General features: G+C 35.5%; 1 protein-coding gene across 6 annotated transcripts in view; it reads left to right on the forward strand.

Moving 5' to 3' along the window:
- EML5 (EMAP like 5) overlaps positions 1–12,671 on the forward strand; it is a 104,701-nt gene that overhangs the window by 78,387 nt on the left and 13,643 nt on the right. For 2 of the 6 annotated variants that reach the window (XM_033061834.2, XM_033061836.2), the window contains 9 exons: positions 731–860; positions 1,546–1,644; positions 3,521–3,541; positions 6,326–6,499; positions 7,382–7,590; positions 9,314–9,471; positions 11,345–11,459; positions 11,893–12,081; positions 12,278–12,450. In XM_033061834.2, coding sequence (XP_032917725.1) covers positions 731–860; positions 1,546–1,644; positions 3,521–3,541; positions 6,326–6,499; positions 7,382–7,590; positions 9,314–9,471; positions 11,345–11,459; positions 11,893–12,081; positions 12,278–12,450 — 1,268 coding nt within the window. Of the gene's footprint in view, positions 1–730; positions 861–1,545; positions 1,645–3,520; positions 3,542–6,325; positions 6,500–7,381; positions 7,591–9,313; positions 9,472–11,344; positions 11,460–11,892; positions 12,082–12,277; positions 12,451–12,671 lie in introns of those variants that run through there. The other 4 variants (XM_033061835.1, XM_042779365.1, XR_006163001.1 and 1 more) reach the window with 4 other exon arrangements.

The following is a 12,671-nucleotide window of genomic DNA, read 5'->3' on the forward strand; positions in this document are numbered from 1 at the left end:
TGTTGCTAGTAAAACACATTTTTATTCCACATTTTATTCTTCTTAGAATTTACTTTAAAACTTCATTTTAAATTCATCACTGATAAGAGTTTTAAAAATAATTTTAAAAATTCTATTAATTATGAGTTTAGTTTTGGCATCTTTTTTTTCTTTACATGGCAATTGCAAATAAATATACCAAATTTTGTATTAATCTGAAGTAGAAATTTCATCTAACCTTGGAAAACACAGTTCTTTACCAACCCAAATATTGATTCTGCAAAATATTTAGTGTAGCATAATAAACAGCTTTTTGACATCAGCACTCTAGAAATTTGAGACTGTAATTTAGGTTTCTAATTGCTGGCTGGAATTAACTTGTGGACCAATGTTTGTCATTCTTTGTTTCTTAGTGTCTTCTGTGTTAAAATAACTTTATTCTTCACTGTACTTTATTTATGTGCATGTGTACTCTTTCAGTGTATGTATATGTCCGTGTGTATTATATGTACATTCTGCAGCATCCCCCTGATGAGTGTGTGAAAGGGGGACACAGATGTGTGGGACATGAATGAGCAGCTGTGTAAACTGACAGGGGAGGCCTGAGCTCAGTTTCTGTTGGCTTGAGATGCTGTTAAACTCCTTTACTGCATAAAAGGAAATAACTAAAAAATAAAATCATACAGAAGATTGCGAAGTTCATAACTGCTTTAAGTTTTTGAATGTCTATTGTTGTGTCTATCTTTTCTAGGACCTAATTTTGGAGCTGGTATTTGGGTATCGAGGCAAGGACTGCAGAAACAATGTGCACTATTTGAATGATGGTGCTGATGTAATTTATCACACTGCATCTGTTGGGATCTTGTATAACGTGGCAACAGGTAGGAGAAAACCCACTGGAGGGAAAATGTTTCTTTGCACACATGGAGTTACAGTTTATAAAGTAATTTATATGTTTTAAATATTGTAAAAGTATGTGGAAAAATATTATTTGTTACTAAAATTTCAGTCTCTAGAGAATATTCATAATAGCTGCATAAGCAAACAAGTGTACTGAAATGTTCCTGGTGACTGAGCTTTAAAGGAAGTAAAGTTTTGGGTTTTTTGGTATTAGCTTTGCAAAATTTACATATTGAAATGATCACAGAAACTAAAACAGCTGAACAATGGAGTAATTGGGTTTTTTTGTTCTAAAAGTAAGTTGATATTTTTATTTGATTTACTTTTCAGTCATCTATATCACATACATTCCTTCCCAATAACCCAGTGAGGTTAGATAATTTAGACCTTTGAAAAAGTACACAATGCCATTTTTTCCCTGAGGTAGTTAAGCAAACATGATGTGGGAAACTTGAGGGACTAGTTTGGAGTTACTGAGTGCTGTGTGTTGAAGTCAAGATAAAAAATCTTTCTGTTTTCTGGTTTTACACTTCAAAATGCAACATAACCACAATGCTGTTTTCTAACAAATATTATAAAATTTTCAAACATTAGCCATGTCTATGTGTGTATAAATGTTTTAATTAAAGTTGAATTAGGGTTTGATTTCTTTTTTCTTATTTTTAGGCTCTCAGTCATTTTACCAGGAACACAATGATGATATTTTGTGCCTCACTGTGAATCAGCACCCCAAGTTTACCAACATAGTGGCAACTGGCCAAGTAGGTATGTTTGTATTTTTGTGAAAAGAATTAACATAACAGCATGCAATCAGGGCCTTGAAAATTCATGATAAATCATAAAAATATTTGATTATGCTATCTCCGTTTGTATGAGTGTTACTCAGTTACCTGTCCTCTTTATATGTTTCTTTGAGTGTAATTGAATAAAGCTGATAAAAATATTGAGGCATTAAAGATTAAACTTATCTTCTGTTTGGAGTATTACCAAAACTATTTTTTCAGAAATCTTAAGCCCCATTAAATTAGTCTGGTTGTATTGAACTATCAGCCTGTGTTAGACTTTCCAAAGAGTCATAGCCCTTCCAAAGAAGCTGAATAGAGCCAACTTTCATTTCTTAAAATACATCTTAATCCTATGTAGTTTTTAGCTCATCAGGTAAATTTTTAATATCTACTTGGTAGTTGGATATGTTATAGTTGTAATATTCCAGGCAGAAACACCCTAATGGTGCCCCCTACAGATAAATTGAGATTTGGAGGGAAAGTGTATATATATTTCATAGTGACATTACGATCTATGAACTAACCAAGTTTAAAAGCAAAAAGAAAAGAAAAAAAATCCGATTTTGCATTAGCATAACTTTTAGAAATTGCTGTTTCTAGATTTTGTAGAAGAGTGATTTTTGTAGCCCTACAATCTGGTTGTAGTTTTCATATCTTTGGTTGGTTCTCAGCAGATTCAAACCCACATTATATTCTTCAGTGCATAGAATACAAAAAAACCCCTTATTTCATTTCAGCAAAAATAGTTTTTCTTTATGTTTGTTCTGGAAGTTTCATGTAAATCAAATCAGTTCTGTGGGGTTCATTACCTGCTTTCCTGTGTCTTTTGGATTTTTAGGTGCATGTCTCATTAAAATTGACTCACTGATAATGCTAACTGCTTAGCTAAAATAGCTTCCTGTCTTGGTGAGTTTCTTGCCTCACACAATTTTAAACAATATTTTAATAGAAATTATTCAAATGGAAAAAATAATCAGCAGACTTTCATCTATGGTTTGATTGCAAAGAACATTCGCAGGAATTACAAACCTGGTATTGTCTTTGAGAATTTGCTTTTTCATCATAGTTCTTAATCTGGCCCTGTTTGCCTTTATGTAGGGGAGGAATGTAAAGATTTTTCTTCTACAGTGTTCATCTTACCCAAGAAAAAACACAGGACTTAATATATATTTTTTAAATTTTCATAATTGTTTCTATATCAACTAGCAGTAGAACAATTTTAACTGTTTTGTAATGTGAATTAAGGCATACAAATCAGGGACAGATGACACTTAAAAATTACATACTTTTAAGAAGAAAATGAAAAATAAGCTAGAAATTAAATATGTTAAAACAGCACATATTTTTTTATTTTGAAGTGATGTTAAAGAGTGTATATACTCTATAAAGAATATATTAACTGCTGCTGCTTTTCCTACTGATATGGTTGGCACAAATAGTGTCACTGTCACGATTTAAATCTTCAAAAGATTTATTGAATCTTCAGGTACTCAAATGCTACTTCTTAGCATTTTTTCCCACTTAATTAGTTAAAATACCAATGGCATGGAAAAATATGTTTTTCATTTATGTTGGCTGACTGAGACCTAACATACACCAAAAGTAGATTTTTGTGTTGTAGCTCAAAATGGAAATCAAAATACATTAATTCATTCAATATATTCATTCTATGATTTTTTTTCTGATGTGACCTTCTTTTATCAGTAATTGCACATCTTTAACAGCAGTGTTGGTGCTGCTGCAATGCAGGAAGATGACATCAAGGTGTGTGTTAAGAAATTACACTGAATGTGGCATATATTTTCTTTAGCACTTATTTATGATCTAACTATTTTTCTGCTGCTTTTCCATTACAGGAGACTCAGCAGATATGTCAGGTAAGGGAAACAAAATTTTAACATCTTCAGGTTTAGTTAGTCCATCTTGTAGCCAATTGCAGCTTTATAGAGCCATAAGTGATGTGAATTCATTTTTAGTTTTTTGAACCCCATGTATCAGTCATATTCCTAACAGCACTGAATATGTCAGAACAGCTCAGCATACTGTAAATATAGAAAAATAAAATAATTATCTAACACACTTAGAAACTACTCTTTTTGAAGCATATTCCCTTCTTACTGCTTAGTGAAAAGTGAGTTCTAATACATACTGCTACTGTAGCATTCCTGTGTATGCTTGCCAGTTTTGTAGATGTGTTGGGGCTGACAACATTTGGTTTAGACCTTCAATTGAGTGTTTTTTTAAATATGCATTTCTAAAGTAAATTCTATTGAGGAGGCCTAGGTGATTGAGTGAAAAAACTAATCACATTTCACATTTATGTACAATTGTCATGCAATTATTACCACTGATCCAAAATGCTTTTTATGACATCAGGTTAATTTTTCCTCTATCATTTTGGGTCTTTGACATTTTGACAGTCTTGACTGAGATATTTTTTATTAATTTCTTTTTCAACTGTAATTGTAAAAGCTCATCACCATCACGTGCGAACGAGTTCATTGTTGAGCAGCCATAATTGTCTTGTGAAGAATCTTCAGAGATGCATAAATGTGTGGTCATGTGTACTAGAAAGTGTAATAATCTTCATGTGGATCTAAAGCTTGTTCTGTAAGAACAAATGTACATTGACTTCTCTTAAATATGGCAAATGGTGCTTGCTCTAAGGATGAGAGGAGGAATATGGGTGCCTTTCCCCACACTTTTAACCTGTATTTTAAAAAGCAGTGGAGATACGGATATTTATATGAAAGAACATCTTTAGTCCTGCCTGGACACTTTCCCTGTCTCACATGCCTTCTTCCTATGCCTTCAGTTTCAGCTTGTGCATATTACTAAATTCTTTTGTCACTGCCTGAAATGAGCACTCTTAACTTTTTTCTTCTTTCTGGAACCATTAGTCTATAATCCAAACTGCTGCCTGCTTTCATTAGAAAGTTGAATAGTTTTACTTAAAATGTATTAATGGTTCTTTGGCATCCTTCTTACCAACAACTTTTGCTTTTCTTGTTCAAATTTTCAGTTGTCTACAGTGATGCAGGGGTTCTTGAAACAATAATGTTTGAACTAGACTGAAATGGCAAATAAAGTTTTCTAGTGACTTGGTGTAGATTTGGTTCACCTTACTCAAGATTTTTTTCTGTTCTGTCATCCCATGGTAGCTTTATCTAACTGCTCCCAGAAGGAGGTAACACTTAGAACATCTCTCTTGTGAAACTGTTGAGTACACAGGCAGGATTCAGTGTCAGGACTGAGACTTTCAGAAGGACTCCATCACATAGAAGGATCTGAGTCCAGGTTCTCTGTCTTGAAGATCTTGCTCTGAAGGATTATGTTGGTTTTTATTCAGAAAAACTAGGTGAGATTTGTCCGCCACCCAAAAGAAAACTTTTGGCTGAGGTTGTAGGGCAGGTGCACAATGCAAGGGTAATACAGAGTTTTGCCAAGGGGAGTGCTGAAGAGTGAAAAACAGTTCAGAGCCATAATAAAGCTTTCCCTTCCCTCAGCTTCCCATAAGAACAGCAAGGAATTTGATGACAATTTTTGGGAAGTGCTAGTTGCTCCTGCCCTTTCTGTTTTAATTACATGTCCATATTACACTGTAGTATCTCTTAAAAGGTAATGAGATCATCATGTTGCTGCCATGAGAGGAAATTCCAATGGGAAATAAAAGAAATGAGGAAGTATGTTCCAAAGATAATTTTGGAACAGCTGTGGAATTGTGCTCAAAGGCTGTTTCATGTGGCTGAAATTTTGCCTAAGTCCCTGTGCCTACTGTTTCCCATCACATACATTCCTTTGAGAGCCTAGATTTAGCTGATGAGAAACACAAAGCATGAATCCAAAATAGAATTTAGTTTCTGTGAATCTGTGTCTATGATAAGAACTAGTAACCTTCAGAATATGCAGTGAAAGTTATTAGAGATCAGAAGTGATGAAGTCTGAGAATCTCACTGTCCTGGAAACGCCTTAGATGCTGCTTAGAGATTGTAAACTATATACAGATTGCAAGACTTTTTGAGAAGGCATTGCATTTTGGAAAAAAACATCTATCATCACAGTAGAGATAATCACATACATTAGTAGCATGGATTAGTAGCATGCAGTTTTTACTGCATCTAAATGATGCAGACTAAATACCATAGTTCTTCTATAACATCAGTAGCAAGCTGACGATTTGGCTCATGCTCTCCTAAGAGGGCAAGCATTTCAGACAGGTGGGCATTTTGTAGAAAGGAGATCGCATTGTAAACTGATTTCTCTGTACCTATCACTTGTTCAAAAGCCCCACGTAGAAGTTGCATTCTTGATGAGTGGCTTTGTTTATGAAATATTTTGAGTTAGCAGACTGCTCTGCATTTTACTAAGAGAAAAGCAGAAGACAGTTTGCTATTAGAACTTCTCTTGTGCTTCACAAATCCCATAACAAGTTAAGCGACAGGTTAACCTCTCTAGCAATGTAATATTCATCCTACCTAATGATCCTGTTTGTCATTAATTGGTTTCAAAAGGGTGCTCAAAATCTCCTTTCTTTTCTTTGCCTTTTCCCCCCATCTGATCACAGCAATTTTGTCTTATTAAAAAGTACTAACTGCTTCAATCACCAAATTATTACACATCTGCAAAATGAATACTAATGGCATATTTTTATATTTGTGCAGCTACAGCTCCTTCTATCCACGTGTGGGATGCAATGAACAAGCAGACACTGTCGGTGCTGCGGTGCTACCATTCCAAGGGCGTCTGCTCAGTCAGCTTCAGTGCCACTGGCAAACTGCTGCTGTCCGTAGGGCTGGATCCTGAACACACCATTACCATTTGGAAGTGGCAGGAAGGTAGGAGAGAGGCTGGTTTTGTAGAAGGTGTTTACATTGTTTGAGATATGTTGGCTTGAGTCAAGAGCAATTGCAACATTAAAGCATCAGCTGATCAAAAATAATCGCAATAAATGCTGTGCGCTATGCTCTGCACAAGATCTAAAACAGATGTTTACCCATTCTAGTGACTGCTAAATATATCTCCATTGAAACTATTGTGTAAAGATCAAGATAGTTCACTGATTTCCAGTAAGAATAATTTAAGGTTTTCTTTTTTTTTAAATTGTAATTATTATTATTACTTTATTCTTCTCTAAAGTCTGGTTACTGACTAGGTTGTCATACTCCTAAAATTATTCCCAAAAGTTCCAAATTGCAGAAATAAGATGCCAGGACAACTCCTCTGTGTATCTTATATAATTGGTGCCTTAAGCTATGCTACATATTTTCAGATCAGCTTTGATCTGTATTCCTGACAGGCTAAAGAGATTTGAGCTCCTTTCCTTGTCTCCTTTCTGCAAAACCATGCCCAGATTATGGATCTTTTAGTCTTAAAGATTTACTTCCTCTCTCTTTGGGGATTACTGTTGTTCAACTAGTAACTCTCAGGATGTTAAAGATCTATTAAAATTAATAGCTATTAAGTTAATAAAAAGTGATCTTTCACAGCTTGTCTGATAGATCCTGTGGGGATTAATGCAATGTCAGATGTGTATTTGGGTGAAGGATGTGTGGTCACAACATGCCTGTATTCTTCTTAAGTGTTTATAGACATTCAGAATGGCAGCTAATGATCCCAACTGAGGAATGTTCATATGGGTCAAAATTATAATAACACTTTTTAACCAGAAATAAATATTTTTCTTAGCAAATTCAAAATGTCCGTCTTCTTCCTGCCAGGTGCCAAAATTGCCAGCCGAGCTGGTCATAACCAGCGTATATTTGTAGCAGAATTTAGGCCAGATTCAGATACACAGTTTGTTTCTGTGGGAGTAAAACATGTAAGGTTCTGGACATTGGCTGGAAGAGCTCTCCTCAGTAAAAAAGGGCTGCTGAGCTCCATAGAAGATGCCCGCATGCAGACGATGCTTTCTGTAGCTTTTGGAGCGGTAAGTACTTCAACAAACCAACTGAAAATGCATCAGAACAAACTTTTTTTACCCTCCTGCCTTTATTCAGTTCAGGGAGACTTTTACTACCTGCTAATGAGTATATCAGTTGTTTTTTTAAATTCAGTTTAGCATTCCTAATACTTAGCTGCTAGTTAGAACTACTACCAACTTTCTTTAGAGTAGAAAGGACAAGGCTATGGGTTTGTACTTTTTCTGGAGAAATAAACATAGATGCTTTGAACTGATAATATACTGCTTGTTATTTAATCCAGGTAAAACAAAACTGAGTATAGAGTGCAGGAACCAAACAGTAGTAATGAAGCTGATTTTATGCCCACCTGGAGATGGTTGTTTTGCAATCTGTATGTGCTACTGCTCATGGGTGATCAGAGAGCAGTGCTGTTCTGGGGCATTTGTTAGTGTTGGACACTGTTAGACAACTGCAGTAGAGGTTTCTTTTGCTTTGGGAGTTTTGGGAGATGTGCAGGCCATCCTGCCTAGTTCCACAGCACTGCTGGGTCTGGAGTTGCTCTGCATGAGCAGTACTCATCTCTTCATCTGGGCAGAAAGCCACAACTGCCTTTTGTGAAGTGGTTCTTTGCTTTGATCCCCTGCATTCTGTCCTGTTTGACCATCTGCCTGTTTCGTCCAGACTGAATTTACACTGATTTTAATTTTTGAAACTCTAACTGGGCTGTGGTTTCCTTTTTTGCTGCACTATCTCTTTTACACTGTGGTGTCTGCCTGATTTAGATTAAGGTCTTACAAAAAAACCAGGATATTTTCTAAATGCTAAGTGTTATTGATGCCTAGCCCAGGCATTAATCTGGGGTTTGGGAAACCTCTGTAAACTTTCTTAGGGAAAGACAGGCTCTTAGTGTGAGAATCAGGCTGTGTGCTGCATGGCCTGAAGTTTGGTAGGAGGTTTGAGGATGCAGAGCTTTCAGGGGTTTTGTGAAAAGCTGTGCAACCTGAATAAAACCGAACATGGTGTGTTCTCCATACTTCTGTAGGGAGCAGTCTAGGAGTGCTATTCTTGATTTTGTCTCAGAGGAAGCTGGTTCAGCGTTCCCTAAACAGAAGTTGGAAACAGCCCAACAGTTTTGCTGTGAGGATGATCTGAGGATCTGCTCTCAACTTCATTTCCAGTCCTCTTTTACTTTATTAGAGCCATACATACACACCCTTAAAAAAAAAGGATGTAGATCATCAACCCACTTCAGTCAAGGAAAGTGTTTGTGCCACACATGTAGTGATACTCTTGAAACATGTTAATACTACACGTGATACTGAATTTAAGGATTTATCTAAGTTATTAAACCATTTTGCTCAATAACTAGTTCCTATTGGAATCCTAATAAATAGCCCTTTAATTTCAGAGGTAATAAAATTTATTACCTTTCAAGAGCAGGAAGCAGACAGGAAGAACAGGCAACTTTTAGGCTGAAAGCATAGATAACCATATGACTGAAACTTAAGTAATTGCATTTTTTTTCTTGAAAAAGAAATGCGGTGATTTTCTTCAAGCTACAAGAATGCATCTTTCAGGGTTCAAGAAGGAATATCCCTAGAGGTCCTTATTGCCTCTTCCACAGTTTCCTCTTCTGCGGGAGCAAATAAAAGCAATTTATCCTCTAAATGCAAATGGTGTTTATTTCTGAATGTTTGTCTTCCTACTTTACTCAGAATCAGATGATGAGTATATTTTTCCCCTTTTCAGAATAACTTGACATTTACAGGTACTATCAGTGGAGATGTTTGTGTTTGGAAGGATCATGTGTTGATACGAATTGTGGCCAAAGCTCACAATGGACCTGTTTTCACAATGTACACCACACTAAGGGATGGTTTGATTGTTACAGGAGGCAAAGAAAGGCCGTGAGTTTTCTCTTTTCTTTTTTTTTCTGCATGCATATGTACCCTTTAAAAATTATTTGGGTTCATCCCATCAACACCAGTTAAGACATTAAAGGTAGAAGAGTAGTCCCTTTCAGACCCCTGACAGGTTTTAAGAGAGCAGCCACCACCTCTAAATGCAGGTAACCCCATATGAGCTTCAACTAGCTACTTTTCCCATTTATTTTTATAAGAGAAAGCATTTAGCCTGAAATTTAGAATCATAGAATGGTTAGGGTTGGAAGGGACCTTATAGATTTTCTAGCTCCAACACCCATTTAGCTTTAAGCATTACAAAGTCCTTGTGAGTTACTTCTTTCATTGAAGATGTACTGAGGTTGTTAACCCAAGTTGTGATTGAATACATGAATGATAAATTTTATAGCACTATGATGCACAATTTCTTTTAAAGAAGATATCTACTTAGTTATGATGGCAGAGGCAAGCTGTCTTCTCTCAGTTCTAAGGCACAGAAAGGTTCTTTGTTTCTGGGGTTGCAAGAACAGTATCTCCTCAAGCATTTAAATTTTTTTGGTGCCTTCCTAGTGAAAAAAAAAAATTGCTTCAGCTATAATACCGTCCTCCTGATGACATGATAATGCCCCATTTTGCAGGACACAGGCCACTTATCTTTTCAGACCCAACTGAAAACTTACACCTGTGCTTGAAATATTTCCTTCTACTATTTATAAATGTTGCTGTGATTTTATTTGGAAGATGTTCTCTCTACCACTTAGCTTCAGAGGCTCTTAATAATTAGCATTTGATCTGAAACAAATAGTAATGAATAACAATAAGAACCCAGAATTCATCTCTTGTGGGAAAATGAAATATTGACAGTATGCAAAAGCAAATTTTAATTTAGGAAGACTGCATGCCTTTTTTCTGCCTCAGTTGCAGTTCACCAGCCTGTTTTAGTAAAATCTTCTTGCTGAATATAATGATCAATCATATGTCAAAACAGTGCTAGGGTGAAGAAAAGAATATACTATTGCAAGGAGTATCAATTTATAATTCATTATAGTTCTTTTAATAATAATAATAGTACAAATCAGTAATTGTGATTAAACTTTTTGAAGTTCTTTGTAAGATTATTCAATAATCAAAGCTGTAGCACAAACAGCTTGATATTGTGGAACATTGTATTTTTGTTTCTGTTAGGGGAGATTGGAGAAGGTAAGACATGTCCCAGCTCAATTAGAAATGCCAGATTCATCACTGTTTCAATGAAAGTTATCTTCTTTTTAGAAACTTTTTTTATTTCAATGTGTTCTGTACTGAAATACCAGGGGATTTTTTTTGCAAGTGGAGGAAAATACTTAGTGTTTGCATAATTAATACTTTTTAGTTGTGTGTTTTTTCTGCTGTATCTGTATAATTTATTTTACAGCTTTGAAAATAGGGACATTTTCACAACAGTGAAAATCTTCTGTCATGTATTTCACAAAAGTAAAATACATGCCTTTTCTGTTTCTCTCAACTATAATTTGAAAATCTCTGCCAGTCTGATTATTAAGATGGTGGCTTGCATGTTTAACTGTTCTTTTCACTAGACAAATTCCCTCAGAGCTAGTCATTCAATCTAAGTTTAGCAGCACCCATCTTTCAGCTTGTTCTGTAAAGTAGAACAGTGAGGACTTGGAGTCAGTTTGTCTTGCTGGACTGAGAGGCTCAGTATGTTAACATCAACTGTTCAATCAAAGTGAATCAATCTTTAACTATTTAAAACATATTAAATGCCCCATCTGCAGTACAGTACATTAAATAATGCATTAAATAATGTAGTTCTTTCCTCCATTAATTGCCCTTTTTGTGCCAGCTGTTACACTCATGGTTCTTCCTGATGTCTCCATAGCTCAAAGGAAGGAGGAGCAGTCAAGCTGTGGGACCAGGAGCTGAAACGGTGCCGTGCCTTCAGACTAGAGACAGGACAAATGACAGACTGCGTTCGCTCTGTTTGTAGAGGCAAGGTAACAAAGCTGCCTGTCTGTAAAATAAAATTTATAATTTGTTGGTTGATCTCTAAATATCAGATAAATTAGTTCTGCTTTCTCTTACAGCTAGTATTTGAAATAAAAGGCTAAGCTAGAAGGTGTCTTCAACTGATGTTGTGGCAGAAAAACATGATCTCAGTCTTTCTTAAGGATTTCTCTTCTATTTTCTTCTCACACGTCAGATATATCAAATGACAAGCAGTAACTCAGCCAACATCATGATATCTACAGAGCTTTGTACTTTAATTAATCAGAGGAGTTTAAAAAATAAATTTTCTTTGATTCTTTAATAACTGGACTTAAGCAAACTTTCTTGAGAGAACCATAGCTCTAGATGATATTTTAATTACTGTTCATCATGAGAGGTTAATGTATTTTATCAGAGATAATTATTTCACTATTGTTCAAGGGGAAAATTCTCGTTGGGACAAGAAATGCTGAAATAATTGAAGTTGGAGAGAAAAATGCTGCATGTAACATTCTAATTAATGGTCATATGGATGGACCCATCTGGGGCCTAGCAACACATCCATCTAGAGATTTTTTCCTTTCTGCTGCAGAAGATGGCACAGTAAGACTCTGGGATATTGCTGAAAAGGTAGGTGTTGGAGAATACTTGTTTAGAAAAAAAAATAGACTTGTATGGTGTTGCATACTTGAAACTTGTTTTTTATTGTATTCTGAAAATAATTGATCTGATGCTGTTAGCATGTTAACAAACTATTAGCATAAGATGCTTTAAAAATATGGACAAATAGTAACAGCTACTGTTCTGCGTTTTTATTTCTTCACAGAAGATGCTGAACAAAGTCAGCTTAGGACATGCAGCTCGTACTGTTTGTTACAGCCCAGAAGGTGATATGGTAGCTATTGGCATGAAAAATGGAGAATTTATTATCCTGCTTGTGACCTCTCTAAAAATTTGGGGGAAAAAAAGGGACAGAAGATCAGCAATTCAAGATATCAGGTCAGAAAATATAATTTGTGGTCTATTGTAGTATGCTAGACATCTATAATATTTTGCTTTTAAAAATACAGTTCTGTGTTCTGAGGAATGTTGCAGTGGTATTTGAGAGAGCTGGAATCAATAAGTGAATTGTGAAGTTTCTGTGATTATGCTGATACCAGGAATAGAAGAGGATGGAGATAAGAAATAGCATCAGTCAAAACAGGTGGTGGTGTGGACAC

This window comes from Catharus ustulatus, chromosome 6 (assembly GCF_009819885.2).
Source record: "Catharus ustulatus isolate bCatUst1 chromosome 6, bCatUst1.pri.v2, whole genome shotgun sequence".
Taxonomy (NCBI): domain Eukaryota; kingdom Metazoa; phylum Chordata; class Aves; order Passeriformes; family Turdidae; genus Catharus; species Catharus ustulatus.